We start from the raw sequence: 19,650 nt of genomic DNA on the forward strand, positions 1-19,650 counted from the left end.
ACATGAACTACTATTTTTATCACAGCAGATGAGAATGCACATGCTTGTCACACTTCCTGTAAGTGAGGCAAGAATCAGTCTCAACATTTCCGAAGAGAGGAGTCGACCATGCTCCTAGTTCCTTCTTAACTTTAACTTTATATACATCCTGAAACGACACAGCTAACAGATTACAAAGGTTTTCTGTCACTGGTAAGTAGATCTGATTCATCTGATTTATTGATGTAGTGAAATGAATACCTTCAGTGGTTTGAACTGATGCTTAAGTAAACTGAACCAAGGATAGCAAATCTATTTGCAAAATAGACAGTGGCTCTCACAGCTAAATGGTCCATTAGGATTTTTGATTGAGAAATGACAATGACAAAGCTGATTTAAAAACGTGTCATTGTCAGCATAGTTATAATGTACAGACTACACCAAACTCGCTTGTTTGTCTAATCCTCATAGGTCTTGAGCATTTGGTTTTCATTTCACTTGTGCCTAGGATTTTAAAGGAGTACAACTTGGACTTTTTGTGTATAATGTGTGCTAACATTATATAAATTTTTAATCACAATAAATATAGAGACATACTCAGTTTCTTCCAACTTGTAGTCCAAGGCTGCAACTGAGTAATTTTCCAGTCGTTCATGACCAGAGAGACCCTAGCATGTTAATATTGTGAAATTAACCAACATGAAATTGTTGACTGCAGCGCTTTAAAATATCAAATGTGTATCTTTGAAACATATGCCTATTTTAAGGGGCATTTTGAGGAAATGATGCAACAGCAGGTTACATTTCACAACACTCTTCCTTTTATTCTAAAATTTATTCTGACATTTCCCAATGAGACACTGCTTCAGACTGTATGCTGTGCGATTCTCATAAAATAACTTCCTCTGTTCTAGTTACAAAGACCCAGAAACCAGCCAGAAGACTAAGGAAAGCAATGACCATCAATTTTATGATCATCATTTTCACATGGCTGCTGTCTGAGACAATGAGCAGCTCATATGTACTCTCAGACGTCTCAGATCATACTGCCATACCGTCTGTCTTTGTTGTTGTTAATCCGACAGAGGAAAGAAATAGCATTAAAGCTCTGCAAACAACTCAAACAAGGCCTTCTAAAAAATTCTTAATGAATATTCAAACAGCAGCAACTCCAACCACTTCAGGGGTGTCTCAGTTAAACAGCTCAACCGGGATTAAGTCAACGACAGAAGAAAAGTCAAAAGTCATGAAATCTACAATGGCTGTAACCAGTCAAGCCAGCAACTCAACCAGACCTACAAGGGTACCTGCTATAGTAAGCAATTTTACCCAGACAAAAGGCACAGAGGGGACATCAACCTCTCAATTCGTCAAAGACAAAATTACCCATCCAGCTAAACAACCAACACAGTCTACAAACCCTGTCTCCACTGCAACCACATCTATCAAGTCAGAAGAAAAGTCTGAAAGTACAAGCACAGTTACAGATGGTGATGCAGCACAGCCCAAAGGCTTATACACAATGTCAGTAACCACCCCATTCATTAACATCACCAAGGTAAAGAAAAGACAAGATCCTTCTGGGAAAGAGGAAAATTCCAAATGTGGAAGACATCACAGTAGAGCAGTGGCTGGACTAATAGGTGGAGCCCTGGCACTTATGATGGTAGGATTCCTAATCATCTACATAAAAAAACAGAAGCTTCAGAAACAGCAAATAACAACTGCAGATTGGGCTGGTCCATCACCATTTCTAGAGGGTGGAGCTGGCAATGATCGAGTTACACTGAGGTCATCTACCCGAATTTCTCTTTCCAGCATTCTGCCTCAGAGACTATCCAAAAGATTGTCCTTGCTTCCAGAAACAGACAAGGAATTACAAGACATGACATCAGGTACTACATTTGGAGGCAAACACCAAGAAAGCACATTTGGTCCAGGGATGGATGGGAAGGATGTACAACAAAGCAATGAGTCTGCTGCAGTTCCACAAATGAAAACCACAGCAGACACTGCAGAGAGTATTGAAAACCGTCTTCGTGACATCTTCGCAAACTAGTAACATTCTACCCACAAATAAGAATTCAGATGTTGCAAATGTCAGTGAAGACCATTCTGCAAATCTCAGTCATGGATCTTAAAGGAAACAATCAAGATATGATTGAAGTATAGACTCTTAGCCTTAATTCAAGGAGTTTAACAAAAATATTGGTGCATCAACCCTGAAAATGCTATAACTGCTTAGGAATTACAATTTCGTTCAACAGAGTCCCTCCAAGTTTGCAGGCTAAAAAAAGATTGGACAAACTAACATTATTATTATTATTATTATTATTATTATTATTATCATTACTGCAGCCACCTTCAGTGGCTGCTTGTTTGTGGGGCTTCCTGTCTTTAGTTTTGTCCAAACATTAGATGACTGGCTTGGCCATTTAAGAGCATTCCATTTGGGTTGCTTTAGCAACATACTTTGGGTTATCTGTTCTGTGAAGGGCCATCCTATGAATTTTGCAGCATTTGTCTAAATCTCAACAGAAGGTATAGCTTCATACACTTCAGAATTAATCCTTCTACTTCAGCAGTCAAATTATCAATAAGCATCGGTGACCCAGTTCCATTAGCAATCATAAACACTCAAGTCATGACAAAGAATCTTTTTCCAGGCTTCGGCAGGCTTTTTAAAATGCTGTGCCAAATCTACTCAGGCTTTACCTTTAAAGAGTGATACCAGTAGTACATTCTTGAAGGCTTTTTAGTTTGATAAACTTTGTGCTTGTATTCATTGACAACAATATACAAAATTATTCTTTTGGCCATTCATAAAAAAAATGCAGTAGTTCCTCAACAACAGTTATTGCAGTATTTTGTGAAAAGCACTAAATAAAGCTCAAAGTTACACTTCAGTAACATCTTGATTGCTTTATTTGTCTTCCAATGTGGCAGTGCAGATGGGCAAAGTATAAAAATTCTGTCACTGAGTAAATGCTTAATGACCAGACTATACCTACTTGCCTTTCTGATTACTCTAAGTGCAGCAGTGTGGCATATACTGGACAGTAGACAAGAAATAAGATTCAGTAATCCTCCACATATGAGTTACGTGTCCTTATCTTTTTTAAGCTATATGTAGAAGTTTCAGTAATCCCACAGGAACGGGATGACAAAATTTTATTTGCTTTGAAGAGAAAAGTAATAATTGCAACTTTTGCCACAAACAAACATTAAAAATGAGCGTTTCTACAAGTTTGACTTCTTATTACTACTGTATATATTGTAGTATATTAGCATATATAAAACTCTATTCAATATTTTTCAGGAGAAAATTTGTCAATATCCACCTTGTATATGACAGTTTAACTTGACTAATGCTAAGATTGTGCAACAATTCTCAAAAAAGAAAATATAGACTGCCTTCTTCCAAGAGAGATTTGGTCCTATAGTGTGCCAGTAGAAATGTGGATGCCACGATGAAAAAACAGAACTCTGCACTTTTAGCTCCCAGCTAAAGCTACTGCTGACTGTCAGAGTCTGATGGTCCATTAAGCCTTTCCAAGACAACAAAACACATTGAAATAAACTACACAAAATAAAAACATATGTAAGAGTGAAGTTATTACAGGTGGTTTCTCTGTGCACTCAGTTAGGAGGACATACAATTAGGCCACAGGTGAAGGAAGATACGCTCTGAAGGAAACTTTGGTGTACATCTAGATCCAGAAATTCATTAATGTTTTTGGGTTTTTTTTTTGTTTTTTGTTTTTTTTAAAAAATAATTTCAATGACTACTACATGTGCTGCCTAGGCTTTGATAGGATGTTTCCACAAAATACTTTTAGGCTTAATTTGTAATGAAGCCCATATTAGTAAGGGATCAAAGTGTAAAACATAAATGTTGTACATAGAATGAGCTATGGTTTGATGGGCTTATGAGTTCATGCTCTGTTCAATGTGGATTTTAGTATGCACTATTTCTAGGATACAAATTATGAGAAGAATATCTCCATATATTTCATTTATTTGTTTGGTCTTTTTTGTCACTTGCAAGTTGGCAATAATTCTCGTTATGAATATTTTGTAAAACTTCTGTAAATATGTACTTGTAAAATTCAGTCTTTAAATGTTTAATTTTGCTTCTAAAGAGGATTTAAAGAACGTAAAAGAAAAAAAAGCACTGTGAAATTGGTTTGTGGCACATGCCTAATTGATTGTTCTTGTTGTTTTCAATGTCACATTGTACACAAATCTACTTCCATGTATCTGTAATTCTATAGCTGTACATTAACTGTCCCAATGATATGATAAAAATATTAAAAACCTGCAGACCAAAGACAAAGTGAATGACTTCCCTGCTATCAGACATATTCAGCTAGTGTAGCTCAGCCTAAGCGACAGTTACAAAAATAATAATTAAAACAGATTAAAAAAATATATAAAATCTAACTAAAATGTGTAGTGTACAGCACTGAGAGCTGACTGGCTCAGCGACCGAAGCGTCAGTCTCCTTTCGTCTCCCATGTATAACATGTGCTCAAGAGCTGGCCTTGTCCATTTCACATTGACATCTGATCGCTGTGCATAGTGTTGCTCTGCAGTATTGTGTTTTTATGAAATTTCTGTAAAAAATTTAATTTACTTCAAGCCCTACAATGTCGATCAAACGTTCTGCACCTTTTAAGTCTTCTGGCACCCAACCCAAGCACCTGAGGAACATGAAAATGGAAGAGGAGGATGCTTACCATATTAAAATTACGCAAGTTTAAGAGTATAAAGTGGTTAAGAGCATAGGAAGTGTTTGTGTGGGAAAGGTTAATAACAGTGTAGAAAAGGCTTATAAGAGTGCGGGGAGGGTTTTCAAGGCCTTAAATTCTATATAAATGAATGTATATAAATGATAAAATAAATATAAGGTCGCCACTTGGCAGATTTACGCTTATCGCGAGGGGTTCTAGAACCTAACCCCTGTGATAGACGAGGGACCACTGTAATTATTAAATGACACTCGTATCAGTTGAACTGTAGAATATTGCTTGGCCTTCTGTTCATGTTCTGATTTCCTCTGTGAACATGGCCATAACTGACTTAAACATGCATCAGACAGTGGCACAAAAACTTAATTCTGAATGTTTGGTTGTTGTTGTCAAAGATGTTTTTCTGTACTGTCAAATGCAATAAAATATATATTTTAAGTCATAATTTGCATTTGTTAGTATAGTATTAATTTACACTACAACGTATTATAGTTCATCTTTATTATAATATAATCTACAGTAGAGGCAGATTAAGTACAGCTTAAATTGAATTTTAAAGCCTACTTACATGGTGGACTAACACACTTGTAACGATTACATTGAGGAAATTAACAGCACTGGTGCAACAGGAGCTTGAGTAAATTTTGACATCCGTCAGTGCTGTCAGCAGCAGCTCAATCAAATCAGTAATCCTTAATAACTCCCTTTTTTACTTTATATTTGAAAACACCTGCTGCATTATTCAATTTGAAGGTGTATTAGCTGATTTTTGATAAGGCCAAAAGTTGACTACACAGAGAAAAACCGCTTACAGAGACCAGCATTTTGTCTGTGGTGTTTGTGTCTACCTGGGGAAGGAAGCCGTAAGATTCAGAACATAACACTGGTTCTCTGAATAGCATAAGTGAATGTCTCACTAGGAATGCAGCCCGTGTGACCTCATCAGAAGAATAGAATAGAATAGAATATTCTTTATTGTCTTTATACAATGTATAACGAGATTGCAGAGCTTCTCCTTTATAGTGCAAGGAAATCTTAAAGTAGTGCAAAAACAGTCTATTTACATATATACAGTATAAATAACGGAGAAGCTCATCACAAATACCATTACACCAGCTCCAGTTGGCTAGCAAATGTGTATGTCAGAAGGGCTGAGGACCGTCATTCTATACAATCAGCTGACACTCATCATAACAAGCTTATCCCTGCCTCAAGGAGGGTGGTGGTGAGGTGAGACATTCACTCTCCTGATCAAAAAACCGTGGTTATGCTTATAAACTTAGTGCTATTTCATAGCATTCATTTTGTGTCTCATTATGGAAGAAATACTGACTCCTGTAGTGCCAGATGTACCTGTAGAGAAGACAATTACCCTCAGTGGCACTTTAGACCTGAGGGTCTCCAATTTGGGAAGACCATGCACTGAAGACTGAACGTGTCAGAATTGATGCTGAGACATCTAACCTATAAAACTTCGTAAAAAGTGAGCGCCAGCTCTCAAACATCTGCCACTTATGTTCATGTAAAGACCAAGCTGATGCGACTCTGGCACACCAAACAGTGTCAACCAGACTGTGAGGGAGTCCCACCATGTTTAGATTGAACCACTCACAGGCCAGGCCCACAGAGTCAGCCTCTGTGGGCAGAGGTGAAATATTTCCTCTCACGCTGGAGACAGCAGGTCCTTGTGGTAATAGTCATAATGGACAGAAGTTGAAACATTTTTACCAGCAAGCGCATTTCTGGACATCACTGGGCAACAAAGATCACAGACAGGCCCTGCTCCCTCAACTTTGTCAGAGTTAGAAGGATGAGAGCCATTGGAAGGAAAGCATAAAGAAGGGTCCTGGGCCACTCAGGTGCCACTGCATCCACCCCGTGTGATCGTGCAAGATAAAAAATAGAGGGCATTGAGCATTCCTCACAAACCCATAAACATCTACGATTACCTGACTGTGGTGTAACTGAATTTGCTTCACCACATCAGGGTGAAGTCTTCAATCTAGGTACAGTGCGTCACCTCTGGATAACAGATTCACCCTGCAGTTCAGGATGCCCAGTACATGAGTCACTATCAACGACTGCAGAGTACAGTGCTTCAACCTATTGGTCTGTGTGCCGGTGTATGCCACCCAGGGGACCTCAGCCCCCCTCTCACTAAAACACAGTCGCCCCTCAGCCAAGGGGAGAAATGTTTCAGAGCCAGATACACAGATAGCAACTCCAGACAAAGAATGTGGAGGAATCACGTGTAAGGTTCCCATTTCCCATTCACTGCTCTCCCTTCGTGAGTGGCAACCCGGCCCACCAGCAAGGCATCCGCGGTGATCACCTTCCTGGCAGAGACTGTTCCTATAGCAACACCTTGAATCAGGAAGGGTGAGGGTCTTCCACTGGTGAAGTGCTCCAGAGCAATTTGCAGAAACCCTCACCCAGCGATGGCTGTCGTCAAGAGGGTCCAAAACCAGGGATGCTACCCACTGCTGCGCACCTCTCATATGCAGGCATTCCAGTGGAATGGCCACTACAAAGAAGGCCATAAGTTTAAGAGAAACCAAGAATGTCTTGCCTTGAAGAGAGTCCAAAGTGAGCCTAATGGAAATGATGCACTGATTAGGCGTTCCGTTTCCAATCATTTATATTTTCTTGGATTACAGATTCAGGCATGGAAATCCAACATGGCTCTCCTCTTCATCTCCCCAAGCAGGTAGAGAGGGCTGACTTGCCACTCTGCCAACAGTGTTGTTTTAGCACCCCTTTGTGGCGGGGGCACGCAACACACGCCTTCATGCTCTCCATTGCCACAGGCCACGACCTGGAAGCACGTGGTTTGTCTGCATTGTCACAGTCATAGGAACAGACAGTGTTATAGCAGACAGGATCAATATGTTTTTAAAAATATCTCCTTTTTCATATTTTTTTGTGGCCTTTGATAGCACCCTTGACACTCAGCCTAGTTGCACGTGTTGGGAATATGTTCTTACAGAGTGCATGGAAAAGGGCTTCAGTGACAATACTGAACACAATGTTGTTGCTTCCCCAGGGGACACTGTAACATGAATGCCAACCTGAGATCCGCACTCTGTGGAAACACATTCTGCCAAATTTTCTCTGAATTGGACGTAAGAAGGGGCAGACTGGCCAGAGAAGAGGGCAAGGTGCCTACACCCTCGGAGAACAGGCTGTCAGGCCGGGCACTTCTTTTTCACTCCAGTTGCAGACAGGTGTGTGGTGTTGCCACTTGAAGTCTGGCCTGAGAAGATCACTTTTTAACCCACGGGTTCTTGCAGGGCCTGAGGCTTAGCCACACTGGGGATCTTGAATGCGAGAGAGACAGCTCTGCGCATATGACTGCCGGGGTGCAGGAGGAACAGCAAGTTTAGCCCTCAACAGCAGGCAGATATTCAGTGCCTCATCATCTTTCGTATTCTCCTCACATCTTTTCTGCATTGAGGTAACGGCTGCACCGACAGACCCTGGAGGACAACCAGGGTTGTTGAGGAGCTACTCTTTTTTATTGGTCTTCAGGTTTGTGAGCCCGAGCCAGTGTACCATCTCCTGAAGAACAATGAGGTCCATAGCTCTCCCTGTAGCTTGGATGCCACTTTTGTGGAGGCAGATGTCATGCTCAGTGATAATGCAGATTTCTTCCCACAATGTGGTATCTGGTTTTGCAGTCATGTCCTCTTCTAGCTCAGCTTGGTAAGCCATCAGGGCAGAATATGCGCTGAGGGCTCTTGTTGAAAGAACCCCTGACTTTCAGAACTAAGTGAAGCTAGATTGGAATCAGTCTATCTTTGCAGGGTTGCTACCAGCAGTTCGATGGTAGGAATCTGGCACATACATAGAGCCTCCATCTCCTCACAATTCAACAGAGAGTCTCCCACGATAGAGTGTTACTTGCTGTAGGGTATGACTCTCCTTGTCATGACTATCTCATCAAGCAGCTCTGGAAAGACTGGCAACACCAGTGTTTCCATCTTCCTGGCCTTGCACCATTTTTTGCCATCAAAACAAGATTTTGCAACCTTCGCTCCAATGGCAGGCCACAGGATTAGCAACTGCACGCTTGCACATGTCCAGCAGGTCAAGAGCCAGGAGATGGAGTTGGCACAGTAGTGCCAGCCAATTGAGGTTGGCTTAATGGTATTTGAGCTTCTGATGAGGTCAAGCAGGAGGAATTCCTATTGTGACACACGAGACAAATGCTATCTACCAACTCCACAGACAAACACCTGCCTCTTTTTCTGCCAAAAGCTACACTTTGTTTCCCAGTTTGTCTCAAACTGGGCCTGGAGCTATTTCACATTGTCATTTCATAGACAGATGTTATAAAAGTGTCCATTACAGCAATTTAAATCAGGTGGTCTGAATTTATTACTTGCAGCTGCTGGAACCAAGGCTGATGAAAGCTGAGAAGCAAGAGAACCAAGACCACACGTGTCGCAAAATCAAAAAACAAATCAGCAGCAACTGACTAAATTGCTTTGAAGAAGTAAGGGAAAGTGGACCAAACGGTCATAATAATACATTATTAGGGTAGCTTTAGGAAAAAGCACATTTAAAAAAGATTAAATATCTTTTGTGATAGATAAAAATCTAAACATCAGTACAGTGTGCAGAAAAATTGGTAGCCATTGCTTGTTCAAGTGTGTATAAGAGTGCATATGCACGAAGGGCAGAGAGAGAGCGCTGCTGTTGTTAAGCATACTGCTGTCACTGTGTGTGTGCGTGTGTGTGTGTGCGTGTCTTGCTTGCCTCATCAGCAGCAGAGTGGGTTGGCTCACTGCTGCAATTCCCTCTGTCTCACTCTCCCTCCCTCATGCATATCTTTCTCCTAACCTGGAGCACCAGCTGCATCGGAAGCCTGCAGAGCAGTGAGCAGGACAGGGGATGGTGCTAGCAGCCAGCATGTTTCAGGCAACACCACGACATCCGCAACACCAAGAAAAAAGAGCTTGAGCCCGTTAACTTCCAAGAACAGAAAACTACAGAGGATTGCAGGTGGAGCCAGAGGAAAAGGAAAGATGACAGACAAACACTAGAAAAGATGAGGTGAGTGATTTGTGATAGTGATAGAGACCCACTTACATATAATGGGCAGGGCAGTAAGCTATAGAATTCTGAATCTGGTTAATATAGTAAAGTACTGTAATGTTATGGTGGTCCAGAATGCTATTCCCGGCTCTGTCACTGTGCAGATTTCTCCCTTTTAGCATTCCATAGAAAGCATTATTGCAACAAACACAAAAAATCAGTGATGAAAGGCACAATTACAGCAGAGCTTCTCTGCCTTCATCCAGCACAGAATGTTACAGTGTGATGAAATTTCTAGAACACAAATTTGAAGGGTGTTAATATGCCCAATAGTCCTTTGTTTTACAGCACAAACACAGATGGCTTAGTCTTTAGTCAGAATCTTTGCAGCTGCAGAGAGACAAAATTGGTGTTGACCTGAATTGAGTGTCATTGCAACACCCTGAGCTTCAGTCCTACTGGCAGAGTTTAAATCAAATGAATGAATGCACCAGAAGTCCCACTAAAGAATGGAATTGGTCTTAACAGAACTGTTGTTGGGGTAGCTTGGGTTTAATTGAAGTGTCCACATTTTAAAAATTGGCTGTCATTTCTGCTGTCATTGACTTGCATCAGATGCTTCTTGTTCTGAAACTTTAAATTCAAAAACAAAAACTTTCAGAGGTATTGTGTGCTAATGACAACTAAAGGCTCATCAATCACATAGCTCAGCTACTGCAGGATTATAGCCTTATTTTGGATGAAGTGGAAATCTGAAACAAATGACTGAGACCGTAAGCAAGGCCAGGGGAAGGGTAAGATTATGTTTGGTGCAAATTCTAGTCCAAGATTTAAAAAAAAAAAAAAAAAAGATTTTTTTTTTAATCAATAAACCTCCAGAACCTACGAAAGTACCAGATCATGTTGGGAATGCTGACTGTCAGGATACAGTCAAGGGTTCCCAAAAAAAACTAGAATGAAAAAATAGTAGAGATATATATAGAATTTTAAACCTAAACAATGCAGAAGACAAAACACAAACAAACAAACAAAAAAAACATAAACACAATGGACTGGCACACAAGACAGCAAGCTAGTGACATTTTAGAAAAGTAACACTACTTGGAAATAGACTTGGGGGATATCAATTTTTGAAAATGTTCATACCTGCTGACATGTCAGTGGTATATAATCTATAATGGTATTTGTACAAAAAGAAAGCTGAGCTGCTAGTACTAGAAGTCTTGTAGTGTTTATTATAGTAAGCGCCCATCTTCCACAGGTTCTGATTGGAGAACCCAATGACACACTGTGGATACCAACACACCAGAGGGCTGAATGAGGATGATGTGAGGGTGGAGGTGGTAGAATGGCAGTAGAATGAAAACAACATAAACTGCTTTGGTAGTCAGAAGAAGTCAGCTCATGATAGCTATATGTAGCAAGTCATACACAGGTCAATTCATGGCCTACAAGTCCCGCAGGTTGATCTATGAATCACATAGGTTCCGATAAGCTTGAAAAAACAATTGGCTGGATCAAAACCTGACAAACTAGCATGTAGATAAAGCTATAACTAACATACAGAAATAATGCATGCAAAAGGCCAGCCTGTGATTACTAGACCACCCTCCATTTTTTGTTCCCCTCCGTCAGTCTCTCTTTCAAACAAAACAGATGTTTTATGCAGCCTAATTTGTGAGTGGAGCAGGTCATATAACCAAGGAAATTAACCTGCACTGACAATACTACTTCAGTTGCGGCAGTTAAGATCAAATCATGGTTTCTACATCCCTGTGTGCTGACTGACGCAGACTTTGGTTGCAAATGTTTACACAGATCCATTTACACTGATCAGGCATAACATTATGACCACCTGCCTAATATTGTGTTGATCCCCCTTTTGCTGCCAAAACAGCCCTGACCCGTCGAGGCATGGACTCCACTAGACCCCTGAAGGTGTGCTGTGGTATCTGGCACCAAGATGTTAGCAGCAGATTCTTTGAGTTGCACACACACAGCACATCCCACAAATGCTTGATTGGATTGAGATCTGGGGAATTTGGACGCCAAGTCAACACCTCAGACTCGTCGTGCTCCTCGAACCATTTTTGCGCATGAAAGACTCCACTAAGCTGTTGCTGCTATACAATGAAAACATCCTGAACAACGACCCACACAGAGAGAGCAAAGATGTGGTGTTCTCCCAGAGTTACCTCAACAGGATGTGTAATGCGCTGCAGGACATTCCTGAGCAGATGGAAGAGTTTGCGTCTCTGCTAAATGAGTCCGAGCAGGTAGGAGAAAGAGAGGAACCGTTACTGCTGTCCCGGAAGGTGTGTGGCATCCTGGCAAACCAGATGGACATCCTCTGAGACTCTGCTACATTCCTGCATCCAAAGGCTGATGAAGATATCCTGAGCACTAAAGGCTAACATTGGCATGACATTCATTTAACACTGCAGTGTCGACTTCAGTCTGAATGCGCACACTCGTCATGTTTCCAAAAAAGTCAAGCTGGCCATCCTATTAGGTTGTACCATTTCTGGATCACTTTGAATACGACACAAGTCTGAACAAAGCTGTCAAATTAATGGATAGAAATATATGAGCAATGGAACTTTGAGTTGTGTGACATGATTTGGGGAAGAATATTATCATTTTTCAGTACCAATATTCATCCAAGAACAGTACAGAGTTTGTGTACCAAAATCACAGCACACCTTTCCTCATTTATTTTGGTCCATGATTTCAAATAATCCAAACCAAAAATATGCTAAAATTGGTTTCGTCCAGGTATTTAGAACTATTCCCTCTGAGTTTTTGAAATACCTGCAGCATAAGACAGCAGCAGGATTCATATGTACATCTCTAAAGAAGGAGCTGGTGCATTTGTGCAAGTGGAACAATAGTGTTGGTAACTTCATCAAATTCTCAGTGATATGTATTATCCCAAGAGACCATGATAAGCAGATCAGTACAGGATCATAGGTCTACATGTCTGAGGTCCACCAGTATAGGACTAGTTCTTTGTAGTTTTATAGATACCTGCAGAATCAGACAGCGGTAAGATCCACGAGTGTCTCCAAAGAGGGAGAGAGAGAGCTGCAAGCATTTATGCACAGAGCAACAGCAGTTACTTATTTAGCTTTTTTAAAAAAATTATCCGTGACACAGAGAAAGGATCAATCAGGGTCTAACAGCAGATTACAATGTTTAATTCTTATCACCTCAGTCAGGTGAGCTGTCACATAGTCATCGTTTATCATCTAGAGTTAAATATTTTGATATAATCTAGCCGTCTATAGGTTGAATCCCGAGTTTTCTTTTTCACTGTTTCATAAATCAGAAATAAACTGGGCAATTAGTGGTTTGGACACTTGGATCAGCTGTTATTAGTTTATACTTAGTGTGTGAATGATAAATAGCTCTCAGCTCTTTCTGACACTACACTAGAATGCCGTCACTTGAACAGATTGATGAGGCCATCAATGTTCCATGTCCCATTTCTGAAAGGGGCTTTTGAGGCATCCAATTTTCACATGAAAATTTCAAAATGCAGCTTCTAACACAAAAAGAAGACAAGGCAGAGTCTAAGCTATCAAATCTGTATTATTGTAATTATCATAATACACATGGAAATCAAATGTTATACATGAAAAAAATGTCAATATTGAACTTTTTTTTTTTTTTTTTTTTTTACACCTTTTCCTACCATCAGGTCTAGATGTCTGCCCTCCAATTTATTATTTTTCTATTCTCTAGAACCCTGACCATGCCGGCGTGCTCTGCTTCTCTGTTCTGCCTGCTCCTCCTGCTACTGTGTGGGCTGCTCAGAGGTTTGGTGCTGTGTATCTGCCCCTCTGTGTGTTCCTGCAGTGGGGGTCACCGTGTTGTGGATTGCTCTTCAAGAGGCCTAACCAAACTACCGTCTGGTCTGCAGCACAACATTCGCTTTCTCAACCTCTCTTTTAACAGGTAAACTGCTACACCTCCACACTGTTATCTACACATGCACTCTTAGACAATTAATGGATTTCTGAGAAAGAAAGAGCTTAGCAGAAATAGAAGAGCAATTAAAGAGGTTTAATATATTGTTTTGCTCAAGAAGACAGAGTGAGAAAATAAAGACATTCGCCAAGGGTGGCAATGCGAACACAGTTTGTCAGGTAAAGATTTCGTGGCCAACTTAGATACATTCAGCAATCCTAATATTTGGTTAAATGTCTCTTGGCCATTTTCCCCTGAACTAGTGCTGTTGATAGCTGTCCACAAGCTCCTGGTTGGCTCACTAAATTTGTTGGCTTAATTTGTTACTTCAGCACAGTCCAAATGGTGTTGATGTTCTTGTTTCAGCTCAGGACTTTGGGGAGGCCAGGCTCTTTGTCCCAGACCCGATCTCCACTTCAAGACTAAGCACTAAAACCCTCACAAACTTAAATGAAATCACAGCTGTAGTGTGGGTATATGAGTTTGTGAGGGCTTGAAATCATATAAGAAGGAGCACAGCAAGATACTAACGTTGCTACTGCTCTCACCGACACTGCTTATTGATCCAGTTCTTTAATGGTACTTTTATCTGTACTTTTTGATTTGTTTTTTAACCTAAAAAACTAAACACATTAAAAGCACAAAGCACAGACTGTTTTGAACCAATCTGTATTGTATACTATAACATGATAACTGAAATTTAAAATGAATGCAAATAATTGTTTACAGCAAAGAACGGCAATTGTTTGAGCAGGTTTTACTCACAAAATAAAAATTAAACTCTGCAGGATTGTATCAGAATTGAAAGCTCCACCTTGAACAGATACTAAGTAAATGTCAGTACATTGTGTTGGTAAAACCTCTTTCACGCTTTACTTTTAAATATGAAATAAATGCAGGGCTTTTTGCTGGACAATATTTTTACTGTGCAGTGTTAATAGTTTAATGACAAAAACAATTGAAGCACTTTTTGTACCACTAACACCAACATTCAGTCAGAGAAACAGTGAAAAAAAATAAAGGAAGACAGAGTTTGTTTGCAGCTGTCAAATCACTAAAACCCTGCTGCTCTGTACTGAAAGTGAAACTGAAATTCTGAATGACAGTTCCGGTGATGCTCTACATTTAAGACTAAATTCATGGCAAACAAATGGCTGGAGGATGCTGACTTTTAATCATTAACTCATGTTTGTATAATTTAATCAACTCCTTGTGCTGGTTGCTAGCATACAACATACCTGGCTAGCGAAAGATGAACAACAAGCGCAGCAGTTAAACTTTGCATTCTTATCTTCCTAGGAGATTTCTTTCCTACACCACTTTGTACATTTTATATGTACACCAATTTTGCTACAGACTTTCCTGCATGTCTTACAGGAAAGACTGCAGTCACAAAGGCCCACAGAAGGGGCACATGATTGTTTTGAGAAGTTTCCTTTTATGCACTTGATGATTTGACAATGAAAAAGCCCTGAGCTTTCACTCACTTGGTAGGATCACAACTTAAAGTCCATGACTCAAAGTGTGAAGATTAACACTTGGCTTTGTTGTTCCTCGAACTGTTCCTGACCAGTTCTTTGCAGTGTGGTGGGGTGTATTGTAGTACTGAGAAAGGCATCTGCCATCAGGCAGTGCCAAGAGAGCTGGTTCTGCAATAGCTATCAACCAATATGGTTGTACTAGGGCAGATGTCGATATCGATTATTGGCAATCGAGAAGGCCAATAAACAAAATATGGACCCAATATTCATTAAAGGATATATATGAAAAGCAGAATAGGAGGAAACCTGTCATTCATAACAAGACTATTTCACACATAAGGATTACTATTACTGAATATGTAGAGTGGAAACAGAAGCAATGACATTAGAGTGTCATGTGACGCTACGATGCTCTCCTATTCACTTTGAAGATAATTGAGATCAATAACAGCTTGTCAAGCATCTAATGTCCTGATTTGTAGTGATGGCTATGTTCCTTGCTCAGTTTTTACAGGTTGTGTCTCTGCTAGAGATACTTGTCTGTCAGTTAGAATACAGTTCTAGAGTTAATCTGATGTTATAATGATGTTAAAGCGCTCCAGCTAACATTTTAACAATAACCGTAGCCTATCAGCAGAACCAGTTCCAGCTGCACCACTTATTAACACCTACAAGTGAATCATTGGGGTCTTTCTGTGTAACATTACGAATGCTTGTAGAACACTGCAGAGTTTATTACACGTTTCAAACACACACTTACCAAAAGAGCACATTTCTTTATTTTGTGATCATTGGCCAATAAAAATAATGCTACCAATAATGTAAGAATGCCAAATATCAGCATCTGGGCTGGTATTTGGCAGTTGGATTATAATCAGTCGATCCCTATTCTGTAACAACGTTTAGGTGGGTGGTACATGTCAAAATAACCTCTGCATGAATGCCAAGACCCAAGCCTTCCCAGTAGAACATTGTAATACAATGATATGACCAATGTTATTAATTTCACCCGTCAGTGAAAGACTGGTGTAACATTTCATACATATGCATATATGTGTACGTGCTTCAACATGTTCGGTTTTTGTAGATGTCAAAAAAAGTGAAAATTTAATTTTTTTGTTTATTATTGAAGGCATAACAGGTAGTGGTGGTTTACTGCACTGCTCACTATTTATATGTTAAATATAACACTCTTCTGACAGCTTGCAGGGCCTGGATGGTCAGCTCAGCCACTATGCCCACCTGCGAACCCTGGACCTGTCCTATAACCGCTTGGACAGTCTACCCCCTGCCTTGCCACGGTCTCTGTGGGACCTTCGAGCAGCAGGGAACCATCTACGTACGCTAGATAAAAATGACACAGCTTATCACTGGAATCTGAAAGTACTGGATTTGTCAGACAATGAGCTGGAGAGAGTGGTCTTTATTAATAATACACTCTTAAGTCTCCAAGCTCTCAATCTTAGTTATAACAGGTTTTGGACTGTGCCAACAAATATACCGCATAACCTGGAAAGCATTGATTTGTCACATAACTATCTGGTGCAGATCTTACCCGGATCGTTGGATCGATTGCCGAAGCTGGCTCAGTTCTATCTGCATGCTAACCGCTTCTCATGGTTGTCTGAAGGGATCTTTGATAAGCTGAATGGGCTGGAGGTGATCACTCTTGGGGACAATCCCTGGGCTTGTGAAGAAGAAGAAAACATAGCAAGGCTCCTCAGATGGGCTGAACAAACCCCTGCAACTGTCTTTGGCTGCCCCTGTTACACAAGACCCATCTGTGGGAAAACCCATCTGGCAACAACAGGGAAGCACTCTGCTTTGTTCACAGAGCCACCACTCTGGATTAACAGCAGAGGTGAGAGGTATGATGGCCAATCACCTGCAAGGACCGCAGATGTCACATCGAGCTACCAGGCAAAATCTGAAAATGGAATTTATCAGGGCAAAAGAGGTGTGAACGAATCTGAGGACCATATTTTGTTTGTCTTGACGTCTTCCACAAGTTTTAGCAGTTTCTCCACACGCACAAGCACGGCACAACCACAGTCTTCAAGCAAGAAGCCCAAAGTAGCTAACTCACTGAATAAAGGGCATGGACTCCATGTTGAGACTAAACAAACTGTTACCCTGATGACTGTAGTCATGACAACCGCATTCACCACCTTTTGAACCACCTGGACTGGATACAGAACACAACATCTGCCCAATCATTTAGGACAGTTAACAAATTACGTTGCTTAGCAGCTATATTTTCATTTCCCTTGTAAAAACTCTTGCAACCAAGTCAGTCAATCTACTGCCTTTGAAAATTCTGTACACAAAGATTATCTATATAAAGACCGAAAACTATTCAAAAGATTGCATACATGGTTTGACTGGTGTGTTAATGTCGATGCTCAGCTCTTAGCATAAAGTAATGCTTGCACATTGACAGACTACTGTGATCTATGCTTTCTTCAAGAAAGTGATGCTGGTGCTACATTTGCCCTGATGAGCCATTCAGAACAGGACTGGCTAATAACGTTCCATAACTTTCCATAGTTCTCATTGGCCTTCCTGGTTCACTCTTTCAGTGAGAGGTAAGGAGCCTAAATGTCCACACAATAAAATGGGGACAGTTACCTATAAAGGCCTAGCGTAAGAGAAAGAGTTAGGAACACGTATTACACAAATTGCAACAGTATGATGGAATCTCCAATAACATAAAGACGGCATTACGTTATACAGTATCTAACCAAACAAAAAATACCGAAGCAAAACAAAGAGAAAATCATGTTGAAGAGATGGCCCATCAAAATTTCATCAAACGACAGTATGTTTCTTTTAAAAAGCTCTGCAAAAGCTCATTAGGTCAAAGTGTTAGTATTGGTGCTGCTTTTTTTTAAAAAGCCAAAAGCCTTGTTTTTCAAAACTAGCCAATAACACATTTAGTATTCTGCTGTCCTAACAGTTTTAGGTAAAATAAGCACCCATTCTGTCAGCTGCAATTACACTGGACAGCAGGCAAGAGCAAGAAGTCTGGTCTGGGTGGGGAGTTGAAAGGCTGACCGAGAAACCACTCAGCCAAAAGGAACAAAAGGGCAAAACAGTACATTGCTTCGTCCACATTTCAATTGTATTTAGGTTGACATATATGTTAGGCTATGTAAGACTTCATATTTGGGACTTCCCTGGCTGGTTCATCCCAAGGACAAAACACCAACACACAAGCAGAGCAATATTGTATATGCAGTCCAATGTAGCAAAGAGTGCACAGATTTGTACATAGGAGGGACTAAACAACAGCTTCATAAGCACATGTCTCGACACAGGAGAGCAGCTTCTCAGGACGAGACTGAGCAGTCCACCTGAAGGCTAACGGACATTCCTTTGAGTACAGCAATGTACACATTTTGGGCAGAGAGGACAGATGATTTGAGAGAGGAGTAAAGGAAGCCATCTATGCCAAGTTGGTACAACCATCTCTAAACAGAGGAGGGGGTTTGCAACACCACTTATCAAGCACCTATAATGCAGCGATAAGGTCTCTCCCAAGAAAGTTTTACCATCGTTAACATCTTGAGTCACTCCTGACCTGGCAGATTCACATCCTTTGTTTTGTAAAATTGCAGCTCCATCACCATGACTGGTTTCATAACAACTCACACCTGGAGACAGGTGAGTCTTGGCCGTTTATGGGCCATTAGCCATGTGACCTGGACTGACTATAAATTCTGTAACTCCCCATCAGTCAGTTAGAAGTGAAGAAGCCTCTTGGATGAGAGGTGAAATGTCTTCAAGAACCTACAAGAGAAGTCCAATTGAGTTCTACTGAAGCTCCTACGATTATCATGACCTGGATGACTACACAGACATATTCCCTGATGACTATTCCAATTCATAGACCTTACAAAAAAAACATGAAGATTTAGATACCCACAAAAAATAAATCAAAAATGTGTACCAAGCTTCACATTTTGAAAGCTATCAGCATGTTGAACTTTAAACTGGAACTCAACAGGAAAAATACAAAGCACTGTGGGTCTACAAATCTCAAAAAATTCACTTGCTGCTCTTGCAACTGTTATTAAAATGATGAACTTGGTCAAGCTTTCGCAAACTAAATACAGATCCAATCATCCTTCTTATCATAGCCTCCCAGGACACAATTGTGTACATCTTTGATGCTGAGTTGGATGGACTTTAGATCTCTGTGCACACAAACAGATCACACAATGCAAAAATAACATTTGTGGTAATTAATAGAAGCCATACTGGGTTTCAGCTATTGCATAGTGGTTACATTTCCTCTATGTTGGCACATACGGAAATATAAAATAATCAGAACTGACACCAAGGTTATGTCAAGTAGCACGACATTGCCTCAAAAAGCATCAAGCTTAAAGTTGGATTCTTTTGAAACAGAAACTTTTGGGTGGTTACGGCGG

General features: G+C 40.5%; 3 protein-coding genes across 6 annotated transcripts in view; 2 read left to right on the forward strand and 1 right to left on the reverse strand.

Annotated features, from left to right (window-relative positions):
* Positions 1 to 19,650, reverse strand: part of nf1a (neurofibromin 1a) — a 148,157-nt gene that overhangs the window by 30,946 nt on the left and 97,561 nt on the right. The gene's annotated exons all lie outside the window — the stretch shown is intronic.
* LOC118471221 (protein EVI2B) lies at positions 76 to 5,098 on the forward strand. Its single transcript, XM_035954450.2, has 2 exons — positions 76 to 192; positions 894 to 5,098. Exon 2 carries the CDS (start codon positions 935 to 937, stop codon positions 2,036 to 2,038), a length of 1,104 nt encoding a protein of 367 aa, XP_035810343.1. The 5' UTR covers positions 76 to 192; positions 894 to 934; the 3' UTR covers positions 2,039 to 5,098.
* Positions 9,567 to 17,646, forward strand: omgb (oligodendrocyte myelin glycoprotein b). 2 transcript variants are annotated; one of them, XM_023283794.3, is made up of 3 exons: positions 9,567 to 9,785; positions 13,512 to 13,724; positions 16,420 to 17,646. In XM_023283794.3, the coding sequence occupies exons 1-3, from the start codon at positions 9,781 to 9,783 to the stop codon at positions 17,390 to 17,392; spliced, it is 1,191 nt and encodes a 396-aa protein (XP_023139562.2). In that variant the 5' UTR covers positions 9,567 to 9,780; the 3' UTR covers positions 17,393 to 17,646. The 2 variants fall into 2 exon arrangements, with proteins under 2 accessions (XP_023139562.2, XP_054867815.1); XM_055011840.1 differs by lacking the exon at positions 9,567 to 9,785 and having other exon boundaries at positions 12,742 to 13,724.

This window comes from Amphiprion ocellaris, chromosome 7 (genome assembly GCF_022539595.1).
Source record: "Amphiprion ocellaris isolate individual 3 ecotype Okinawa chromosome 7, ASM2253959v1, whole genome shotgun sequence".
NCBI lineage: Eukaryota > Metazoa > Chordata > Actinopteri > Pomacentridae > Amphiprion > Amphiprion ocellaris.